General features: G+C 37.5%; 1 protein-coding gene across 1 annotated transcript in view; it reads right to left on the bottom strand.

The window, feature by feature from the left end:
• LOC149287583 (partitioning defective 3 homolog B-like) overlaps positions 1-23,043 on the bottom strand; it is a 532,650-nt gene that overhangs the window by 327,257 nt on the left and 182,350 nt on the right. Inside the window, exon 10 of the mRNA XM_089492770.1 lies at positions 22,227-22,355. Within this exon, the coding sequence (XP_089348896.1) occupies positions 22,227-22,355 (129 nt within the window). The remainder of the gene's footprint in view (positions 1-22,226; positions 22,356-23,043) is intronic.

Genomic DNA, 23,043 nt, shown 5'->3' with positions numbered 1-23,043 from the left:
GGAACTTGAATATCTATCCGCCTATAGAATGCAATGTAAATAATGTGTATATAAACACATGCAAACACTGGTTTTATACCATTAACTTCATCTTGGCTTATGGGACGACTGCTATTCAAGTGGTAGATTTTATTTTTTAATTTTTTTTTGCACATTTTTGCAGTGCATAGCCAACAAATACTGTTCAAAAACACCTATCTGAGGCATAAAACCAGAGAAGGCTTGAAATTGCTCAGTGTCTCAGTGGGTTAAAATGCAAAGCAGTCCCATTGATTCACCTCCTTGGCACGCAATAATGTGAAATGAGACAGGACTCACCAAACTTGGGTTTTTTTGACGTAGTGGTGGACGCCGCACTATATGGCCATATCATGTGAGGGAATCCCCGATATTTATGCTGTAGATATGTTTTATTTGAAAGGTATTTGCTAGGCATACGCTGATGTCTTGTTCTGTTTTGTGTACATACTGATCATTATTATTTTAACAGCATCCAGTAATCTGAATGCGTATGGCTTTTTGCTTTTTTAGGGCACGCTCCTGTTTCTGTTTATATATTTTTAAATAATGTTTTGTTCATATCGCAGATTTCGTCATTAAAAAAAAAGATTGTGTGTTCTGCATATACAACCAATACAGGTTCAACCGTCTCTATTTCACTTAGAATTCAATTGGGGTGAATTTATTGAGCTTACAATTATTATTTTTTTTTGCATACAAACTTTGAAAGGTCAACTCTTCCCGCAATGGTCTTTAGAATTGTTAGACGCTGGTGAGTCTTCCTAACATCCCATTAAGATGTCAACACCCTTCATGCAGTAAATGCAGAAATGTTTGATGCTTGACTTAATATAGAAAGATAACCACTGAATGGTACGCTTAGAGGTGAGGGATGTTCCTAAAAAGATAACTCTTCAATATATCACTATTATTATTATTATGTGCTAATTCCCCTTGAAGGTTTAGAATGCTACAATATTGTCCAGAGTGATACTTGCTTAATGTGCATCACACGAAAAGCCAAATAGTTGAAAAGCTATTCTAAAATCTCAGGCATAATACAAAATATGGTTTATTTATATAGATGTAGAGGTCAAAGCGTATTTTGTACTTTGGTGTAATACAAACCCCCTATCCAGCAATGTTTATTATTATTTTTTAATAAGTGCATTTTCTGCCCTTTCTGTACTCATTATAGAGACTTTTATGGCTGTAGGACACTGTGATACACTTATATCTGCCAATCAATCTGAACTCCCAACAAATACGGAAATCAGCCGAGGAAATTAGGACAGACAAAGGGATTTGAATGACACTTTGGATACGCATTCTGTTATTTTCTACCTGCTTAGAATGACAAAGCAGGAGAGACTTTACTTCAGGGTGATTCAACACAGAAGCAGATTAAGAATAAATTAATTTCTCTGCTAAAAGGTCATGAATGATCACTGTAACCAGATCTACATGACTTGAGTTTAAAAGCGTCCCTAAGGATCGTGTCTATAGACCAGTACGCCTTAAAAAGCAGTTACATCTGTTTCAAAGTTTCCATAGAGCAGCAGTGTTATTGTTGTTAGTATATAATGTGTTATGACAGCTGGCATTACTTGGCACATTGGTTTGAAACATGTCACTATTTAATGTGTACTCAGATTACTTCTATATCTCAGCGCAAGTCCATTAAAGGTGCGATATCAGCTGCATGTTTATTTGTTTAATACTTTTTTAATTATTTGGCCTTAAAGTGTATTAAGGAGTCTTATTTCACCACCTTTTCCCAATTCGCTCATATACACTGACAGAACAAATTTCATTATAAGCCTTGGAACACACTATAAATACAAACCAAGAATTTTAATGCTGGCTTCTAAAAGGCACGTATGTATATTTTTACTTGTGTAGTTTCAGAAATGTGCATAGTGAAATATAAATAATAGAAAAGAAAAAAAGGGGACTTGAACAGTAAAAGCAGAGACTATGTAAACACAGGCTAAAGTACTCTGTGCCCTGAAGGGTTTGTATTTTGACGTGTACAGAGACCTACAGAGTACAAATGGCAGCGTTGTAGCCTGAGAATCAATTATGAAAGTGTCAAAAAAACATTTTCAAGCAGTTATATATACAGAAAATACAAATAGTCACAAAGTACTATTCATACTTCGTAGCTTGTAGGAAACAATACACGATTAAAAAATGTATGTAAATGCATAGCAATAATGTCCGCCAAGATCTTGGCAAGATCAGGGGTATACTTAGAGTATTTGGCACCCGGGGTGGATCCTGTGTCACCCCACCACACACAAAAAATGTTTATTTCATGAATTTGTAAACCGTATGTCAACTTGAAAAAACTAAAAATCAGCATAACTCCTATCACTATATACTTAGCCAGACATTGATGGTGGTACAGCATAACTCCCATCACCATACACTAAACCAGGCATTGACGTGATAGGCCTCTGCCCCTAAAACAGCCTGCCTGTGCAACTGCTGGCCCTAAAACAGCATGCCTGTGCCACCTCTGCCCCTGAAGCAGCCTGTCTGTGCCACCTCTACCCTTGAAACAGCCTGCCTGGGCCAGCTCTGCCCCTGAAGCAGCCTGCCTGGGCCAGCTCTACCCGTGAAGCAGCCTGCCTGTGCCACCTCTGCCCGTGAAGCAGCCTGCCTGTGCCACCTCTGCCCGTGAAGCAGCCGGCCTGTGCCACCTCTGCCCGTGAAGCAGCCGGCCTGTGCCACCTCTGCCCATGAAGCAGCCTGCCTGTGCCACTTCAGCCCGTGAAGCAGCCTGCCTGTCCCCCACCTCTGCCCGTGAAGCAGCCTGCCTGTCCCCCACCTCTGCCCGTGAAGCAGCCTGCCTGTCCCATTTCTCTCCCAATTACCTCTCTTGCAGATTTCACTGGTCCGATGGCTGGCCAAGCATCACTGGGACCGCGCAGACAACTATGCGGCCACTCGTCAGGGGGGCCCCAAGCGGGCCGGTCGAGCAGATGTCAATGCGCACGACAGTCTGATAACAGGGGCCCGCAGCTTACCGCTGTGTGATTAAACTCTCTTTTCCCACCCAGGGAAGCAGGCCACATTGACATCCGCTCGGCTGGCCCCCTTCCCCCCGGGCAACCCCCCTGAGGAATGGCACCTGAGACAAACCGCCCCCCCTTTAGGTACACTACTGGGCAAGATATGGGTATGAATTTAAAAGCTAAGAATGTCACTAATTAGCGCGTGTGCACATTTAGTGTGCAACATGAGCTGTGATCGCCTAACGCTTAAGCAGTTGGAAGAAGTTGTGAGACAATTTGAGGTGGGATAGTTTTACTTGAACAGAAAAAGTGACCTTGCACATTTACCACCAAGTCTATTAGATTATGAGAAATGCTCAATGACTACCATTGATTGGTACAGCAGGTTCCAGGGTCAATTAATGTGATTCTAGTAGAAGATCACATCAGCCGGTTAGATGTTGGCTGCTTTTTTCTTGGCGTCAGGAATGCATGTTGTTTCCACCGCTTTGCCAATTTAACTATTGCGACAGATGTAAGCAAACATGATATCACCACCCATTGTACCAGAGACAAGCAAATACGCTTTAAGCAAATGTGATATCACAACACTGGTGCAAGGGATTATTTGCAGCTAAAGATATTATATGGAGTTGTAGTTAATACCTAAATGCACCCAATGTATTTCCATGTTCCCTTCAAGGATAATCCCCTTTGAACATCTGCAGTACCAAATTTTAGTTGTTATGTAAATCAAGTTGCAGCAATCCCTGGCTAGGACAGTCCTGGCATATTTGAGACTGCTGATGGCTACATCTTAGGCTCTAAGATCAATGGTATTCCCAAGCTAAAAAAAATATACGATATTTTATAAAAGCTATTGTAGGAAGACCACAGACATAATTTGAGCATAAAGAGACAAGATAGGTGGTTATAGTTACGTACCACATCCCTTCAAACTTGTTTTTATTGGGAATAATATGGAGATACTCAGCTATGCCTGTAGTGCATATCATATAGCACATAAACAATATTTCATAACCCACAAGCGCAAAATCTTTTCACAGGCCCAGCTTCATTGCATGGATTTAGGAAATAAATCAGATGACAAATCTTTGAAGCTAGGAACAGTCACAATGCAGTAACAGAGAAAAAAAGGGGGTTTATCCGCACCGGAGAGATCAAGGGCCACATATCCTGAGACACACCATCTTATTTTGTATTGGGAGGCAAAATAACCAACCCAAAATGTTAAAAATACATTTAAGTTTTACAAAGACGTTGTGGGATTGAGACAAACCATGTTCTAAAGCTAATGTTAAATGATTTATGACAAGATAAAATGCATTACTGCGTTTGTATCATAAACAACAATATTATCGCCTGAATATAGCAAAATAGCAGGGCAATTAAAATACTATTACATACATTAAACTATTTCAACAACACTCCAGGAATTGAAATTTGTTGGGTCATTTAGATTAATAGAATAATCTTGTTTATTTTAGTAAAAGTCATTTATAACCAACTTAATTGGTCTGAAAGGAATTCTGGAATACTGTATGGCTCTCATTCTTCCATAACAGCGCTGGAAGTAAATATAGATACAATGTCACCAGTTGTGAGTATAAGTTGGTCCTATATCTGTTAATAAGAGGTAAACCAGAAATTACAATGTATTTCTTCTTCGCGTGCGCAAACACCAGGGTGATTGTGCTAACTGCTTACCTATAGAAACGCGGCACCGTAAAAAGTGTGGTGGATAGAAACACCTCTATATGAGTCTTAACCAACGATATATAAGTGCGCAGGTATACACCTTTCATATTCAGTTATCAGAAATGACTTCTACCTAGGGGCCGTGTAAGGTGATCTGGCCACAGACACCGTTGCAGTTTTCAACTTTCTTAGGTACTAATACTAAAAGAAAAAGGGCAACCCACACATGGATCCGTTGCAGAGGTAGATTGTCCCACTGGGGCCTTCTGGTAGGTTGTGGTATCATAGGCTGGTTTAAGAGATGAGAGAATCTCTTGTGAATGCCCCAGAATAATGGGCATATAATTAATATAATATATAATTTAAGGTTCTGTAGAGTATGGCAAGGAGGAAAAACAGTGTGAAAGTTCTGTGTTGGCAGCAGAGGAAACAAAAACATGTTAAGTCACAGTCAAGGGTAGGAGGCCCAAGAACAAATGGTGCATCGAAGTATTTAACCAAGTACCCCCAATGTACATGACTTTTTTTCACCAGCTGTCTCCTATCAGATGCCATTAACCTTTGGATTTAGACGGCATTAGAAGTACCATGCGGGACATTTTAATGCATATAATAGCTGTGTGGTCACCCTGCAAGTTCATGGGAGAATTCTGCAGAACCCTCCCATACCATTTGCCTTTCTCTAATCCCAGCTATTTTCTGTGCAGAAGATGTCAAACACATCCCCTCACGCGACATATACTTGCCATTGGTGAACCAGACCACATGTGCACATATGTGGTAAATCCAATGAGAGCACTTTCCTGACACTTATTAACCGGAGATGCAGCTTCTCCTTAAGGTATTTTATTTCTTAATTAATGTATATTAAAGTGCTTAAAAAATATTTTCATATGCATTCATTTGAAAGGGACTGCGTGGGACACAGGAGGGTCGCTCTTATATTGCAGAGCTACTTTACAGCAATGAATAATTACCACCCCTAATTGCACTATTACTATGAATTAATACTAGATTTAAGCTAAAATACACTATTTTAGGGGGAATACAACCATGCAGTCATTTTATACATTGCCCGATTTCAGTATTTGCAAATACATCTACTTGAGTAAATTTTCAAGCATCAATTACTTAATCGTAATGACATAATTACATTTTAACTTATTTCCACATTTTAAACAGCACCCAGGCAAGAACTTGTATGGAACAGCTAAAATCTTTGCATTTAATTGCAGCATTATAAACTAGAGAAATCTAATAAAATATATTTAAAACCCTACATATAAGGGAGACTGCTAATATATTCTGTAGACGTTAAATTCATATAGTCAACCAATTTTACTACCTACAAAACCTTCGGTCTTATGTTCAAGATATCCAATGCATGCTGAAATTGCTGCACCATATTAAACTAACCCCTAACACTGTTACAGGGTTCTTCTATACACCCAACACTGTCTCAGTGAGTCAATCTGTGTAAATTCTCAGTACTCTCGGCTCCCATAAATAGATACATTCTGAGAAATGTAGATTGTGTATTTCGATAAAATAATTTTATTACAAACGTCTTAGTGTGAAGAAGGAATGAAGTGCCAGCGATGCTACAGGAAGATGGCAGTCATCAAACACAGCAGCACAGAAAATAACTTTGGTAATTTCTATATTAACCCCTTAATGACCTTTGCCGGTTCAGGACCGTCATGACATAACGGTCACTAAATGAGCTTAGAAAGTGATCAACGATCACTTTCTTCGCTTAAACGGCGTTACTGTAATGCCTCGATGTCGAGGCATTCAGCAAGGCCGAGATCGGCATCGGGGGCCATGTCTGGCCCCTCCCCGGGGCATCAACAGCCGCCATACATTGTATGGCGGCGGACGCCCGTTTTAAAAGCGTTTAAACTTAAATGGTGTCACTGGAATGCCTCGATCAGGAGGCATCCAGCGACACCAAACACTTACCTCTGGATGGACCAGCCGCAGCTGCCAGTGTTCTTCGCCATCAGCAAGATGGCGGCCGCCCTGTAAAAAAAACAATCAAGTTTTAAAAGTTCGCTAGATGGTCTCCAGACCCTCTAGAGAACTCTGGCTCCACTTGCAGGTTGAATACAGGTACTGCATTCAACCTTGCAAGTCAATGGAGCCCAGCTTTCTAATCACAATGTGATTAGTAAAATATTCAAAAAAATAATAATAAAAAAAAAATAATGTGCAAACATTTAAAAATAATTATGCAGTGATGTCACTAGATGTCACTAACCATCCAGTACCAGCAAAATGTGTAAAAAAATATATAAAAAAAAGTATTAAAAAAATAAAAAAAATAAAGTTTATTATTTTGAGCAAGTGCTAAAATTTCTCAAAAATCTCAACAAAGAGTTAAAATAAAAGCACTTCAAATACCCAAGGGGTGTCTAATATAAAAAAAAATGGCTGATGGGGTAAATTGGAGTGGCCGAGCTCAAAGATAGGGCATAGGTACAGACTTTCCAAAATGGAGAAAAAAAGCGCACTTCCCAAATGTGGCATTTTAAATCTCAAACAACGCAACAAACCAATGCATGTCGGGTATCACTGCACTCAGGAGATGTTCCTGAACACACATTGGGGTGTTGTTTGACAGTGAAATATACCAGAACCTGTATATCTATAACTAAAGTACAATTCGTGTGAAAAAAAAATAAAAAAAATTACTATTACAAAGTTTGACAAAGTGTAGTTGTATAATTGGTGCATGGAAAGGGTTAAAATAACAGCATTTGGAATACCCGGGGGTATCTAGTTTTCAAAAATATATGGTTTGAATGGGTTAAATTGAGTTAACCGGCTTCAAAGATATTCCAAAGAGGAGATGGAGGCAGACTGACCAGATTTGTTAAAAAAGATTTGGAAATCATAAAGCGCTGCTTGTACTAATTGCCCTATAACTTACAAAAAACAGCAAAAAAACATAAAAACATTGGGTATTTCTAAACTCAGGACAAGTAGTTGAATCTATTTAGCTAGTTTTTTTACTTGCTTTTTTAGGTGAGTAAAAGATTTTTCAAATAAAAGTCATAAAATGTGTTTTTTGTCAATTTTTCACCATGTTTTTTTTATTTTTTTTATAGTAAATAAGATGATACGATCAAAATGGTATCTGAAGAAAGCCCATTTTGTCCTGAAAAAAACAATATATAACTTATGTGGGTACACTAAATGGGTGAGGAGAAAAGTACAGCTGAACACAAGCACCACAAAAGTGTCAAAACAGCCTCGGTCCCACAGGGTACAAAACGAAAAATGAGCCCGGTCCTTAAGGGGTTTATAAGCCAGAATTGCATGAAATGTATGATGAAACCATAGGTAAATGCATTTTTTATTTCCTTTTATTTGCCAACCTGACCCCCCCCAGTTATGCACATCTGCCCCATGGCTTGATACTCTGACCCCCAGATATACTTTATACCCCCCTATATGCCACTCTGTCCCCAGATATGACTTATACCCCCTATATGCTACTCTGCCTCCCTGATATGCCTTATATCCCCAGATATGCATTATACCCCCTATATGCCACTCATCCACCAGATATGCCTTATACCCCCCCCTTTTTGCTCTGAAAAAACCTCGTCTTATAATCGAGCAAATACGGTATTTTTCAATTAGCTATGATGTTTATATGAGTGTTAGACATACGTGTTTATTAGCATACTATATATTTATTACAAGCCATCACCAATCAATTAATGTTGGGGTTTTTTCTGTTTATATAAATACTAGTGTGAATTTTAGGGCTGCTGAACAGTATGATATTGTTCATGATTGAGTCACGACAAACGGGATCATCAAACATTCTGAGCTAACTACGAAACAGGCACTGTCCCTCCTAAATAAAGATGCTTCGCAGGTTTGGGACTGTTGCAAATAGACTTGGGCGCCGGCCAACTCTTTGTGTTCGTCTTCGTGGGGGAAAAAAATCTTCGTATTCCTGCGAATATTCGCCCATTCCTGTGTCTGGGCGAATATTCGTGTACATTCTTCATGTTCTTTTTTTCTTTGTTTTTTTGTAGAAGGGATTAATACAGGGTTAACGCGGTACAGACTACGCAGCTTTGGTGCCAGGATTTTAAATGTCAGTACGAGCAACTCTATTGGTCGCCTGCAGGGGCCTCCTCTACTATCACTGATGGCAGACAATCCCCCTGCTGGCGACCAATAGAGTCGCTCGTACAGACTTTTAAAATCCTTGTCCAGCAACTTGGTCGGCAGAGACCACTGGTCTCCCTGCTCCAACAGTTAAAGGTCTGTACAAGCGACTTTATTGGTCGTTCGTACGTACTTTTAACTGTTGGAGCAGTGAGACCAGTGGTCTCTGCCGGCCCAGTTGCTCCAAGTTAACCCCTGACGGCAAACCTATGGGTTTCCACTCCCGTTATCTATGCAGCATCGTAGGTTCTCCGTCAGGAGTTAAAAAGTCCAATAGAGTTGTTTGCACGGCCCCTTAACCCCTGACGGCGAACCTACGGATTTCCGCTTCCGTCAACCCCTGCGATGCTGCGTAGATAAGGTAGGCTAGGTGGGGAAGGGACCTGGGAGATTAGTAGGCGAAGACAAACAAGATTCTTCGTGTTGTGTGCCTTCATCTACGTTTTGCCGCCGCCATGTCCGTATGTTCGGTATTTGGGCTGAACAACGAAAACGCACCCTCCGCGTTTGTTTTCATGTTCACCCGAATATGAATGCACACGTCTAGTTGCAAATAGAAATAGTGAGGAAATTGTGGTTCAGGTATAATAGTGAAAATAATTTCTAGATCAGAAAATTAACTTTAACCCCTTCGTGACAAAGGCTGATTTTACTTTTTGTACCCTTCGTGACAATGGCCGTTTTAACATTTCTGCGCTGCTCGTGTTTAGTTGTAATTTTCTTCTTTCCCGTTTACTGAACCCACACACATTAGATATTGTTTTTTTCAGGACAAGAAGGGCTTTCTTTAGATTACATTGTTTTGATTGTATCATATTATTTACTATTAAAAAAAAATATAAAATATGGTGAAAAATTTAGAAAAAAGTGACTTTTTCTAACTTTTAGTTGAAAAATCTTTTACTCATCTATAAAAGGTAATGAAAAAGCCTGCTAAATAGATTCTACTATTTGTCCTGAGTTTAGAAATACCCAATGTTATGTTTTTTTGCTTTTTTTTCTACACATTATGGGGCAAAAAGTACAGGTAGCGTTTTGCTATTTCAAAGCCATTTTTTCCAAATCTGGTAATTCTTCCCCCCCATATGCCATTTCGGGTATCTTTGAAGCCAGCCAATGCAATTTACCCCATCAAGTCATATATTTTTGAAAACTAGACAGCCCAGGGTATTCCAAATGCTAGTATTTTAACCCTTTCCAAGCACTAATTCTACCATCAGCCTTTGTCAAACTTTATGGTAGTCATTTTTTTTGCATTTGTTTTTTCACACACATTTTACTTTAGGTATGAATAAACAGGTTCTGGTATATGTCACTATCATAAAACACCCCAATATGTATTTAGCAACATATCCTGAGTACAGCGATACCTCACATGAATGATTTTGCCTGGCTGTTTGGGGGCAAAAGGGCCACATTTGGGGCATGCGCATTTTCAATGTTGAACTTTGGCATTTGGGGATCCACTGCCCATGCCCTATTTGGTACATCTTTGAGCCGGGCCATTTCAGTGTGCCCAACAAAACCATATATTTTTGAAAACTAGACACCATAGGGTATTTTAAATGCTGGTATTTTAACTCTTTGCATTCACACATTTTACCACCAGCATTTTTTCAAAGTTTGCAGTAGTATTTTTGTGTGTGTATTTTTCCCACACACACCTACTTTATGTATGAATTTACAGCTCCTGGTATATGCCGCTGTCACACGACACCCCAAAATGTGTTCAGCAACATCTCCCGAGTACAGTGATACCCCACATGCATGGGTTTGTCATTTTTTGGGGTAACTAAAAGGCCACATTTGGTACGTGTGCATTTTTCTAATTGGAAATTAGATGTGTGGCCATCCTTCCCCCCCGTGTTAATTGGGACATTGTTGAATCCGGCCAATTCAAATCATACATTTTTTAAAAGTAGACACCCCATGGGCATTTAATATGCCAGTATTTTAACTCTTTCCATGCGAGAATTGTTTTAAGCTAATGTGCTAATTTTAGGACTTGCTCACAAAAATATATTTTTTATATATATATTTTAAATTTTTTTTGCCTTTTTTAAAACATTTTTAACATTTTTTTTCAACTTGAAGGTTCCCCTGATAGTGACATCAGAGGGAAATTATTTTTACATTTTACTGGTTTTTTACTATTTTTTTTCTAATTATTATTAATTTTATTTTATGTTTAATTTATTTTTTCTAATCACACTGTGATTAGAAAGCTGGGCTCCATTGACTTGCATGGTTGAATGCTGTACCTGTATTCAACCTGCAAGTGGAGCCAGAGTTCTCTAGAGGGTCTGGAGACCGTCTAGCGAACCTTTTCATCTCTATTATACATTGTATGGCGGATGTTGACGCCCCGGGGAGGGGCCAGACATGGCCCCTGATTCTGATCATGACGTTGCTGAATGCCTCGAGGTCGAGGCATTACAGCAAAGCCGTTTGGATAAAATATCACGGATCGATTTTTTTACCCGTTTTAACAAATGACGGTCCTGGCACGTCATTTGTCGTTAACGACATGTTTTTCCGTGACGTGCCCGGACCGGCAATTGTCATCAAGGGGTTAAACTATACAGAGACACCCTAGATATTCTGCATGGAAAGGGGCCATGTATAAAGCAATTTTTATTTCCAAAATTTACTCAAGGTAAAGGATGCATTGAAGGTGTAAACTATCACTCAGTAATTTAATGGATGCCTCTGTCTAGGGGGACACAACTAGAATGCTTCTTGATTAGGTTTTATGACTAAATCTGAAGGGAAATTGAAGCTCCCTTCAGCATATTATGCAAAAACCATCAGTGTCTTACTGGCTCAGATCAGGTTTAAAAAAGCAATAATGTGGTCAACCAGAATCAGTATTGGAGTCCCCAATATTACTCTTAGTCCGAGTCCTACATGGTTTCATTGTGCAGTAGGAAAACACATCTGTTAAGAATACACACTGATAGACATGCATTTCACATGCTGCTGACAAGGCGCATGTAAAGTACTTCCCAGCAGGATATGGGTTGTATAAATAGAAGGGTCTGAGGTATACCTGTGCTGGTCATCAACAAGTGGAATATGTATGAATCCTGAAAAACTGGTCAGTGTGGTCCTATTGGAGCTGCTCAATGTTGGGTAACATTTCCTTCTCTTGCCGAGAGGCTTGAAAGCATACCTGTGTCTAGGGGGTTAAGTCACTGATAGCTGTCATATACAACAATTTTATGAGGCACACAGACCTAATGAAATATTCATAGTTGGCATTAAGCTATTCATCTTTTCCTTTGTACTAAGCTTAAACGCTTAACCACTGATCCTGTCGGCGTGCTCAATGCAGACTGGATTCTTTTGTCCCACTTTGCCCTGATGTTCTTGGCAGGTCGTACAAACCTGGCCTCAAGAAATGTGTTGTTTGCCCCTTGCCTGACTGCTTGGTGGTGATAAGTGATGTCAAGTCGCCAGAGTGCCATTTCCAAATCTGAAAAGGCCAGTGGGAGCAGAGCTGAATATCTCTAATGTGGAACTGAAGACAATTGATCGCAATGCTTATGCTGAAAAGTTAAACTCTATTTCATACATGCATCTCACGAGAGAACCTTATAACCTTCCACTCCCTATTTACAGGTTGGTACTGACAGGTTCACTTTAACCACATTGAAAGCTCCGGATCGTAACTGAGCATGAAGAGCAAGACAGCTGCTCCTAGAATCCATCGATGCCACACAAAAAAAAGTTTTTTGTAACTGAAACAGGTTTTCCATTATTTCCAATTGTGTTTTAACTGTATATGTATTTATTTACTTACTAAAAAGGAGTACAACAGTACTGTATAACGTTCATTAAATTCTGTGAACTTCACCCCAAGTGTTTATTTTAGTAACTTAACCTGAGAAACTCTTGACATGCAATCGACTATTTTGTGGTTTAATTATTTTATTATTTTATAATTTATGGATAAAGAAATAATGCTTACAATGTAATTCAAAGAAATGATAATGAGATAAGATTTGTACCTTTATTTAGTAAATATCAACTCCCCTGATCTGAAATGGTTAATGTTTATATGTAGGTAAATTGTATTAAAACTAGACAATATGCTGATCTTCCTTGCATCCTTCCTGTGTCTGGTCTGCAGCAAATGCAGGTAATTTATCTTGTGTGCTTTTCCGTGTTAATTTCACAGAAAAACAAAGCTGTCTTTCATTGCCAACCTTGGTCATTGTGGCCTTTGCAGTTTTCCCACCAACCAGTCACCTTTAATGTTTTTCCACTTTTTACCTTGTTTCCGTTAGGACTTAGCAAAACATTATCAATTTCAATATACGCAGATCCCGCCAAGACCACAAATTCCTCCAGCCTTAGTATGGGCATTTCAGGGCCCCAAACATGCTTAGGAGACAGAATGTCCTCAAACTCCTATGTTCCAGTAGAATCCTGCGTAATTTCATTCCACTGCATTATCTATGCACTATGAAGGGCTGACTTCATAGCCCAAACTCCCAGTTCACTTAGAGACATGCTGCTAAAGCAGAGATTATTGCTTCCTTCCTTTGTATAATGCTATCAGATGAACATTACTACACAGTACTACCTTACCTACACCCTGAGAGCCTCTAGATGAAGCAATGTCTCGCTTTGAACCAGGGCAGTAGAGAGGCGTTTAATCGTACCTACTCACTGCCCAAGTTCCCCCGCAACACTCCCAACCAATCTAATGCTGTTTGTAAGTGGATAGTCCCATCCCCATGTGAAGTACTTCATTTGAGCGAGCGCTTCGAGTAGCCTGCTATGGGAAGTAGGAAATAGGTTCTTCGTGTGGCTTAGTTTTTAATTCTATGTAAACTGCCTCAAAATGTTGATATTCTGCAGAACAGTTTTGGCAACTACATTTACATCACTGACCTTGTCTACTCAACTCCTGAGCACTGTTTCCAAAAAAAATGTAGCTGGTGATGTCCCAGCAACTTTTTGGGCTCACAGGTAGAGAACCAGCATGTTCCGTTGCACAAATTACAATAAGGGACAGTGAACATTAACAACATTAAATTTGACAATATAGAAACTTGATAATAATATCGACACACCTTGAGAACTACTGGTACAGAACGAGAACAGGGCCCTGCTCTTATGAGCTTACAATCTATTTGTAGCCTGGTTTGGCACACATACTGGAAGCTTGAGTTGGTGACATATACAATTGATAGTCATTATACAGATTACTGAACTTTGTGGCAGAGATTTCTTCCAAATGCAGAAGCTCAGAATTTGCAGAAGAGGTTTAAGTATTTCATACATTTTAACTAGAAAACAAGCCTTTTTATGTAAAATATACCAACAACTTACCTTACTGCAGTGCTAATTTACAATCTAAATGCCTATCTATTACATTTGGAAAAATGGATTATTGTAAATATGTTATCAGTCATTTCACCTTGGGATATAATTAGTCTTCTTTAACCTCTTTGCTTCGGGAGGGGGGTCATTTAAGGAAGTCATGATTAAACTTAGACCAGCAGATGTACTGAGTCTTCTGTTATACAAAGATGCACCTTGCGGAATGTTCTAATTAGAGGGCACTCTACATGGTCTCAGGCAATTAAGCAAATCAAGGTTGTCTCCTGAGTTTAGCAGACAGCTACCTCTCCCGCTGTTACATGACAACAGCTGGCAGGAAATACTAGCAGAATTAGGATAAATGACTAATAGGATAATAGCTTTGTACTGTCTGTGGTTGGTCACGTAATTAATTTACTAATCTGCTTCCTCAATGAAGAAAAGTGATCTGAACATTATCCCTTATTCAATAAAGATAGTCAAAAAAGAAAAACAAACAAAAACGCAACAATCTGGAGAAGTAACCGACTTCCTCCATAACACTGTGATACTCAACAAACATTATATGTTTAATAATCACTGCTATTTTTGTATTAGAATTGTATTAGGTATTAGTATTACCATTGTATTTTGTATTAGGCTGTGTTGGACCGAGTCTAAAATGTAGCACGCAATTTATTGTTTTTTTAAAAAGTTGCTAAGGACTCTTTTTATATCATGTAATGTAAAACAGGCATTGTTCTGATTTCATTATATTTCAACATTATTATTTTTTTTAAAGTCCTCCCTCGTGTAGGAATCCTTGCAAGAATACTTAAATCACACACACAAACATGTCTTACAAAATAAAACAGTTTTCCACTATTTATGAGAAGTTCCCCACATCTCTAGTTAAGGCCCGGAAGACCTGCAGGCCCCTAGGTGAGGGTGATTTATGTTTATTGAATGTATTAGCATAAGTAATTATTAAACAAAGTAATGTATTCGAAATGCGAAATCTAGATATTTCATGGTGACTGTGCTGAGCTATATCTACTTAATGCTTTATCTCGACATCAAAGGTATAAAGTAACCATAGTTACAAAGAATACGCATTTCTAAAAAAAAATATAAGTTTGGATTTAAAAAAAAAAAAAGACATAATATCCTTTTCTAGAATTTCCACATATTATAAAGAGCCTTCGCCAAAGACTCCAAAAACAAACAGCACTAATTATAAATCTACCATCGCCATAATATAAAACAATAATTAATGCTAATAATTATTAGATAAATACAAACCAATTATTCCAAAGCGGAAGAAAATTTGTCAAATGGGCTCCACCTCCCTTTGACTGAGAATTGAAAGGTAGGGAGCAGGATATGTAATCCTAAAAGAGAATATACCGTAATTTGAAGAAAAACAAGGCACTCTCAATATTAACCAAAAAAAAACACCCCCACAAAGAATACATAATTATCTTTTATAAAGATATAGATCAATGAAGAGGCAGCCTGGAATGCCCCTCATCAGATTTGAATCTGGCTCGGGGGCCGTGTTTAACAGACCGGTGATTTGCAAGGTCTGAAAAACTTTTTTTTTGTTTGCCCGGACAGCCTTACTTGTGAGGCTTCCAGGAAAACCGCGATGCCGCCGATCGCGGCAAAAACGCCGCAATCAACTGCAAATAACGCTACCACGTACATGTACGGGGATTGTCACTACCACATTGCATCGTCACGCCGTACATGTACATGGATTGTCGTTAAGGGGATAAAGAGGGTGTATATTATCCATATGTGCAAAATGTGGACAATATATACATTTTCTGGAAAAATTTTATTCTGAAATTAGAATATGTATTACACAGATGCGTATAAGACTCAAGATTTCATGGTACATATGAATTAAACTAAACATTTTAAAATCCCTAAACTTTGCTTGCAAACCCCTGAGTTCAGTTCACATGGGTGCACCTAAGCTGCATTCCTGGAGAGTGCTGTCACATTTACATTTTTATTGCCTCAGTATTCACTTTTTGACATATAATTTATGGTTAATTTAAAGGAAAAACCAGAAGATTCCACAACAAAGTGTATATAAGGTCACAGCATTCTTCTTCTAAATCAAGCAATATTTAGATTGCAAAATACGTATGATGTGTTACGGAATACTCATCTCTAATGCATTTTTTTCAAGACCCTTCCAGAATAATATATAAATTGATAAATTAAAAAGTGGATATTGGGAAATGTTCAGATTCCTTATCAGTGAATAAAATGTAATAAATCCTAAGACTTGCCTAAAATATCTAATCTTATGTCAAGTCAAAACACAATGGATGCTTTCTGCAGCTTTGCTGGGACAATATGGAAGATTACATGTGGATAAGGGGATATAACTACAAATCAAAACAGGCCAGTATCAAATAAGCCCCAATGTTTTGTCCCATATATACATATATCTGAAATTTGGGAGATTATAACGTGAAAAAAATACATATTATATTTTCCCCATTTCGCTGAAAACAAAAAAAAAATTGGGAATGGACAGAAATAGAATTACATATATTTTGAAGATTATCATACATAGCTTACTTAGAAAGTATACTTTCTTATTAAAATGTATGTTTCTAGTCTAGGGAAAACCATATATAATATTTTGATTATAAACAGTAATCAAAAGTTTTTTTCCATAGAAAGGTGGGGTTTTCTGAAACAATATATTAATGGTAATGTTATCATTAGATCTATGCTTTGTTCTTATTTAACACGTCAGCTGTTTGCATTTCTAGCTCGGGCAGAACACTGCAAGATATATAGAGCGGTCTGCTCTTCAGCTAAACTCCTGCGCATGACCTATTGTTTTACTCTTCGTTATTATTTCAAACAGCTTGCAGGAATCAATATAATTCTTCTCTTTTCTGTGGTACGATGGGGATATTGGGGAGGTCATCTTTACTTTTTCTACTCCCAACTTATAGATGTCAAGTCTGGCTAATCTCCAATCATATTTTGAACCTTCAATCATTCTTGTTGCCCTCTGTAATACCAATTTCACACTGTGCTTTGCCTTCCTGTGTCTGCACATAGTATTCTATAATTGCACATTACTCAGATGTAGTTCTGCCACCAGAAGGTATATTACTGCTGTAGTTTCTGCACTGAAGCATGACCTTCAAGAGTTTTTGACATGTCAGGTTTATTCTCGTGATATAAGGTGGATGACTACAACGCTTAGCTTTTAATACGACTGGTAAAAGTCTTTCACCTACTCGTTGAATGATAGGACAAAGCTTTAGCACAAAGATAAAATTAGAGAAAGACAGGTTTGGAAATCTGTCTTAAGGTTTAGTCTGAATGGAATGCCATGCAAGACACAACCTTTAATATTTTTATTTTTTATTTTTTTTTATTTAATTTTTTTTTAAGTATGTTAATGCAAATGACATGATTTTGCATAGAAAATATACATTAATTCCCCACAGGCTCTAAACATAACAGCTTTGCCTTAATTTTGCATCATTTAAGAAAAGCTGGGATGTTCCATGTCAGAGCAGCTGGAGTCTAGTGGTCTGGGTGGACACCAAACCATTTCCCCTGTTTTAGCAAGATCCACAAACCTTAACTGTATACAACCTTCAGCGGACACACGCTTCCAGCGAATCCTGGGCATCCTGTTCATAGGTTTGCTACACTGGCTATTTTGTTCCAGGATGCGTGTTCCTTTTTTCATGTTTTACTTGGAATTTATACTCAGCGTCCAGTTCAGAAGCGCAAATAGCCAAACAACCAAACACAAGTGTGCAACTCAATATGTAACGCATGCGGACGTGGTCAAGATGTTTTCCATCAAACATTGCAATACGAAAGGTGCATTATCTAAAACAATACTTTTGGCCGAGGTAGGAGTGTTGGTGCAAGACATGGTGGTTCCAGCATCTCCGATCAGCTGACTTCCTGGGATTCCCACACACATTACAGAGAATACCTATTTTTAACCTGATACTTTGATCTCATCCCCCCAGAAATGGTGGCTGTCCCTCTTTAATGGAACACACATTTATATACAATTTTTTCTTCTTTCAGAAATATAACAGATACACCAGAAAGCCATCCAAATGCAGCGTTCCTCTGTGAGATTTCACAGGTAAGAAAAGTCCAAGAACATGGCAGGCTACAGATAACCAATGCTTACTCTATGGCTGGCCAGCTGGAACATTTGGTTTAAACAAGGAAATTTGGGATTAATTAGCCGATTTTTGTTTCCAAAACATCTTGTAGTCAATCAGTTCGCACTTATTACAAGTCTGTGGCTTAATGCATAGAATGCTTGCCTTTCAAAGCACTATTTTAAAATCCAACTGGGCAAGAAAAATATACAAACAAAAGTCTCATCCAGAAAGGCAAATCGGAAAATTGCTTCTAATCCATATTTTGAAAAAAGGTTTTCAAATGCAAAGAACTGGTTCATTAGAGCTAATTAGTTCCATGTAATTATTAACCTGTTAAATCCTGGGATTATCCACTAGGAATCTGCCTTAAATGAGAACAAACAATGAAATTCTTAAGCTTTGACAACAAAATGCTATAAAAACAGATGATTCTATTACAAACACATCTCTCGGATGATCAACATGTGAGATTAATTCTACCACTTGACGTGTAAACCAGCACTTAAAAGATTAGTTGTGGGTTTTCTTTAGTAATTCTTTTCACTACAGTTCTTGAGTAACAATCTCAGTAACATGATAAGTATCTAAATAAAATAAAATATATTACAATTAAGGCTATATGCTAACCAAGTATACATCCAACAAGCTCTGCTACTCCAGCCCACAAACAAAACACATATATGCAAACCGTTGAACACTCTGATTACTCCTAACATACTTATACCTATTGTACCCCCAATCAAAATACCTACTGTACTTAATGACATGCTTTAACATTTTTATGTCAAAATATTAAAGCATCTGTTAGTGCTTAATAAGTAGAACTGTACATACATACATATTTTTCAACAAAATTACGTCTCATTTCTTTATTAGTAATTAACAAGGGCATTTTATCCTTGCAAACAGGCCTGCAACTCATCACTACAACTCGCCCTAGTAGCCTACGAGATATTTTACATGCAAATTCAACAGCAATTGTGGTTTAAAAGGTTTTTTTTTCTTTTTTTGCCCTGTAGGTGACCCACACCCTCATTGCTTTAGTAAATAGTTAAAAACATTGAAAATGTAAATAACATCTAAATACTCTTAAATAACAATGGCTAAAACATGTTTTATTATTATTATTATTATTTTATTTATATAGCGCCAACAATTTACGCAGCGCTTAATACAATTCATAAGTTCAAGGGGTACGACAAGACGAGAATTGACAGACTAAGACAAACCGATACATTAGGTGGAGAGATGGATAACAAGCCAGAGTTGTTCTCTATTTGTGGCAAGAAAAAGGGTAAAAATATACATTCATTTGAAGTTTAAGGTGCTTCTGTAGTACGCCAACAAGAAGTTTAAAAACACCAGAAAGACTACCTGCTTACTAGTATCCGGTCATAATTGTATAAAAACAACGTTTTTCAGACACCAGTTAAGATGACATTTTTCAGGAATGATTCATTGATTTTAAGTAATCACAGATAAGAAATCCACGGAATTGAGGTTTACATTATGTCAGTGAAAACCCCTGTGCATATTCTGAAATTCCATAAGGTCAGAAGCCAGAAATTAACCTTTCTCACAACTTCCCCTGACTGCTGTCTGCATGTGTTGGCCACACTTTTGCATATATATAGTACATACAAACGAGAGAGAGAGACAATAAGGAAACACATAAACCAATGTAATAACAATGTGCAGCATGGAAAGTGAGATATGGGATGAAAGGACAAGATAGGCCATTTGGTGAAAGCCACAAGTCTCATTTTTGCCGTTCAGATGAAAAAAGACAATTCATTTCATAGACAAGAGAAGGAAGCATTTGGCCAGACCTCCATCCTGCCTGCCCCTCAATAAGAGGTCAAATATACACACACACCTACATCAATCAAGATAAGGCAGAACAGGACATTCTTTGTCTATAACGGAATTGATATTGCTTGCCGTGTATAGGCAGGGGATTCAAAAGACGTGGCCCAGAGTTGCAGACAGAAAAAAGGTGGACCTTTGAGACTGTTTAGGACATTTGAGTAAAGGAAGGAAATTTAAGACCTTGATTAATGACAACTTGATAAATATGAAAAATGAGTACTCCCTCCAAAAAAATCATCTCACTTAAGGGATAATTATAACCAAAACATCACTGTGCTTGGAAAAAGCCATTTTAATCCTTTGCTCCCATTCCTATTGACGTTTATTCTTAATTTTTTACTAGAATAAGTGTGCAGTGAGGATAGACCACGTGTGTTGCAGTTTTTGAGAAACATCCTATAAAGTAATGTTTGCTTATTTCTATATAAGCCATAAACAATTCATCAAGAAATATATATATATATATAAATTTAATACAATGATTATTTATAAAATTAAAACTATTTTATATTTACATTATTATAATATTTTAATAACAGGAACGACAAAGGGAAACCATCTGCTAAGCATTTACTTTTTTTTACTCGGCCATAATAAGTGCCTATTATTCTTTTAAAGGTAAAACACTAGTGTTGCTTACTGTTATATATTATTTTCTGAGGAGACAATTGCATTGCAGACAAGATGCTACAAGTGTGATACACACCATTGAAAAGAACTCTTTGTTAGACTTCCAAAACAGCGGATGCATATCTCCAGTCATTATCTGCAAATGTACCCTAAGAGATTTGGACCTTCTAGGTTTTGAAATATACATTTCCCATGATCTAATGAAGGAATTTTCTATAAAACAAAACTGTGTCTGAACATTATTTGACGGGTGTGCAAGAAAAAGAAAGAAAGAAAGAAAATGATGTTTCTAAACAAAAATGTGTATGGCTCCACACGTGGAAACCATATTTACAGGCAATACAGTCGGTTTAATTTTTCTTACATATCTGAATAAAATAGATGAATGCAGCATGGACACCATGAAGGATTTATGTTTAATGCCGTGTACCTTGAGAGGCAGTCTTTACTGTTGTAAGTCAATTTCAATCAACAAACACCTTGCATTTGCTAAATATCTTATTTTTAAATCCTGCAACTAAACAAATTGCCCTATTTCATAAAGTTGGACGATTACATGCCTCCTTTTACCCAAAACAATGAAATTGTGAGACTTTCCCTTGCTGTTTCTCCCGTTAGCCGAAACTATATATAATATAACATATTATAATATAATTGTATTTCAATATCCCAAAAGGATTTCAAAAAGCGTATCTGTGATTAGGTAACTATAAGAACAAAAAGTATTCAAAACAATTTGAAAATTAAATGGACTGAATTAGTAAGATTTCCAATACTACAATTGAAGAAAAACTAATTTCTTTTTTTATAATTTGGACAATTAAATAGGAGAAAAGTATAGTTAAAATTATACCATTTAATATGGACTGGAGTTGTATCATTACTGGTATTATAAGTCAAGAAAAGCTCAGTTCTTATTAGTTATATTAGCAAGTGTTTACAGACACGTCATGAGTAATACAATAACAGATGAGTTAAGCCAAGCATTTATCATACTGGGATCAAATCACCATGCCACTTTACCTTGGTATGCCTTTTAAGTTCTGCGGGGTTAAATTTTATGACTTGTCACGGCGGTTCTAAATCATTCATACATTTTCTCGAGAGTTAGATATATTCATGGAGTTCTCTATAAATCAGGAGCTGTGTGATATCCATGGCAAAAATTACATCCCATAGCTGCTGATGTCACCAGGGGATGGAAATAAAGTTTCACAGACTGGCAGTAAATCATTACAGATTTCCATATACTGTATTTGCAGCCCATGACCAGAAGTCTGCCTGAGAGGCGGACAGTCTAACCGTGTGATAATAATAATAATAATAATAATATTACCAGTTCACGAGGTAGAAGGGCTTCATCCTGCCGTGCAACGACCAGTGAAACGGTATCACCCAGTTTGGTACTCCTCAGCATGGCGACCAGCTCTTCCTGCGTTTTTCCGACCATGTCTTTTCCATTTACCTAGAAATAAATTCAAACACATTTCCTTGAGACTCAAGATCGTTTGCCATGGTGTTATTGTATTATGATTACAATTATATAAAAATAAAAAATAAACTGCTCTTTTATGAATAAATCACAGAATTGCATTGTTAAAATACAAGGTGTTATAATGATTTAAGGACCTAGTTGATGTTTTGGTTGGGTAACATGAAATCACCCTGGCATTCACTAAATTTCACTAGTGTCACCATCTGTTTCCCAAGCCAACTGAAACGATGGGCATTTGACCCTAATTAAAGCAGGTGAACTGAGAGGTAACTGACAGATCAAAGTTGTATCATGAATAAAGACATTTTGCAAGGCTGGTAAAAAACATGAAATGGCATATTTCAAATAAAAAAATCATAAAACAAAAAAAGTTCTACTGGAGTCTACATTTTCTAAGTTTCCTCTGTAACTTCAAACAGGTTTCCCTACTGAAAACGGATGTCTATATTTACACAGAATGAATTAATTCATTTTCTGGAACAACTCAAGACACTGTAATAAATCCATCTAGTTTAACAATTATATTTGAAGGGGGAAAAAAATAAAATAATGCCACTTTCTGAGAAGATTGGATACACTGCCCTACATGAATAAAAGAATGAACAATCAGACATCTCATTTCAACAACCTAAGTAATATTTTCCAATTTAACAAAAGC

Source organism: Sceloporus occidentalis, unplaced genomic scaffold (assembly GCF_023333645.1).
Source record: "Sceloporus occidentalis isolate IW3139 unplaced genomic scaffold, rSceOcc1.0.p SCAF_59, whole genome shotgun sequence".
NCBI classification, from domain to species: Eukaryota; Metazoa; Chordata; class Lepidosauria; order Squamata; family Phrynosomatidae; genus Sceloporus; species Sceloporus occidentalis.
Note: the sequence above shows the minus strand (reverse complement) of the source record. Positions and strands in the feature narration are given on the sequence as shown.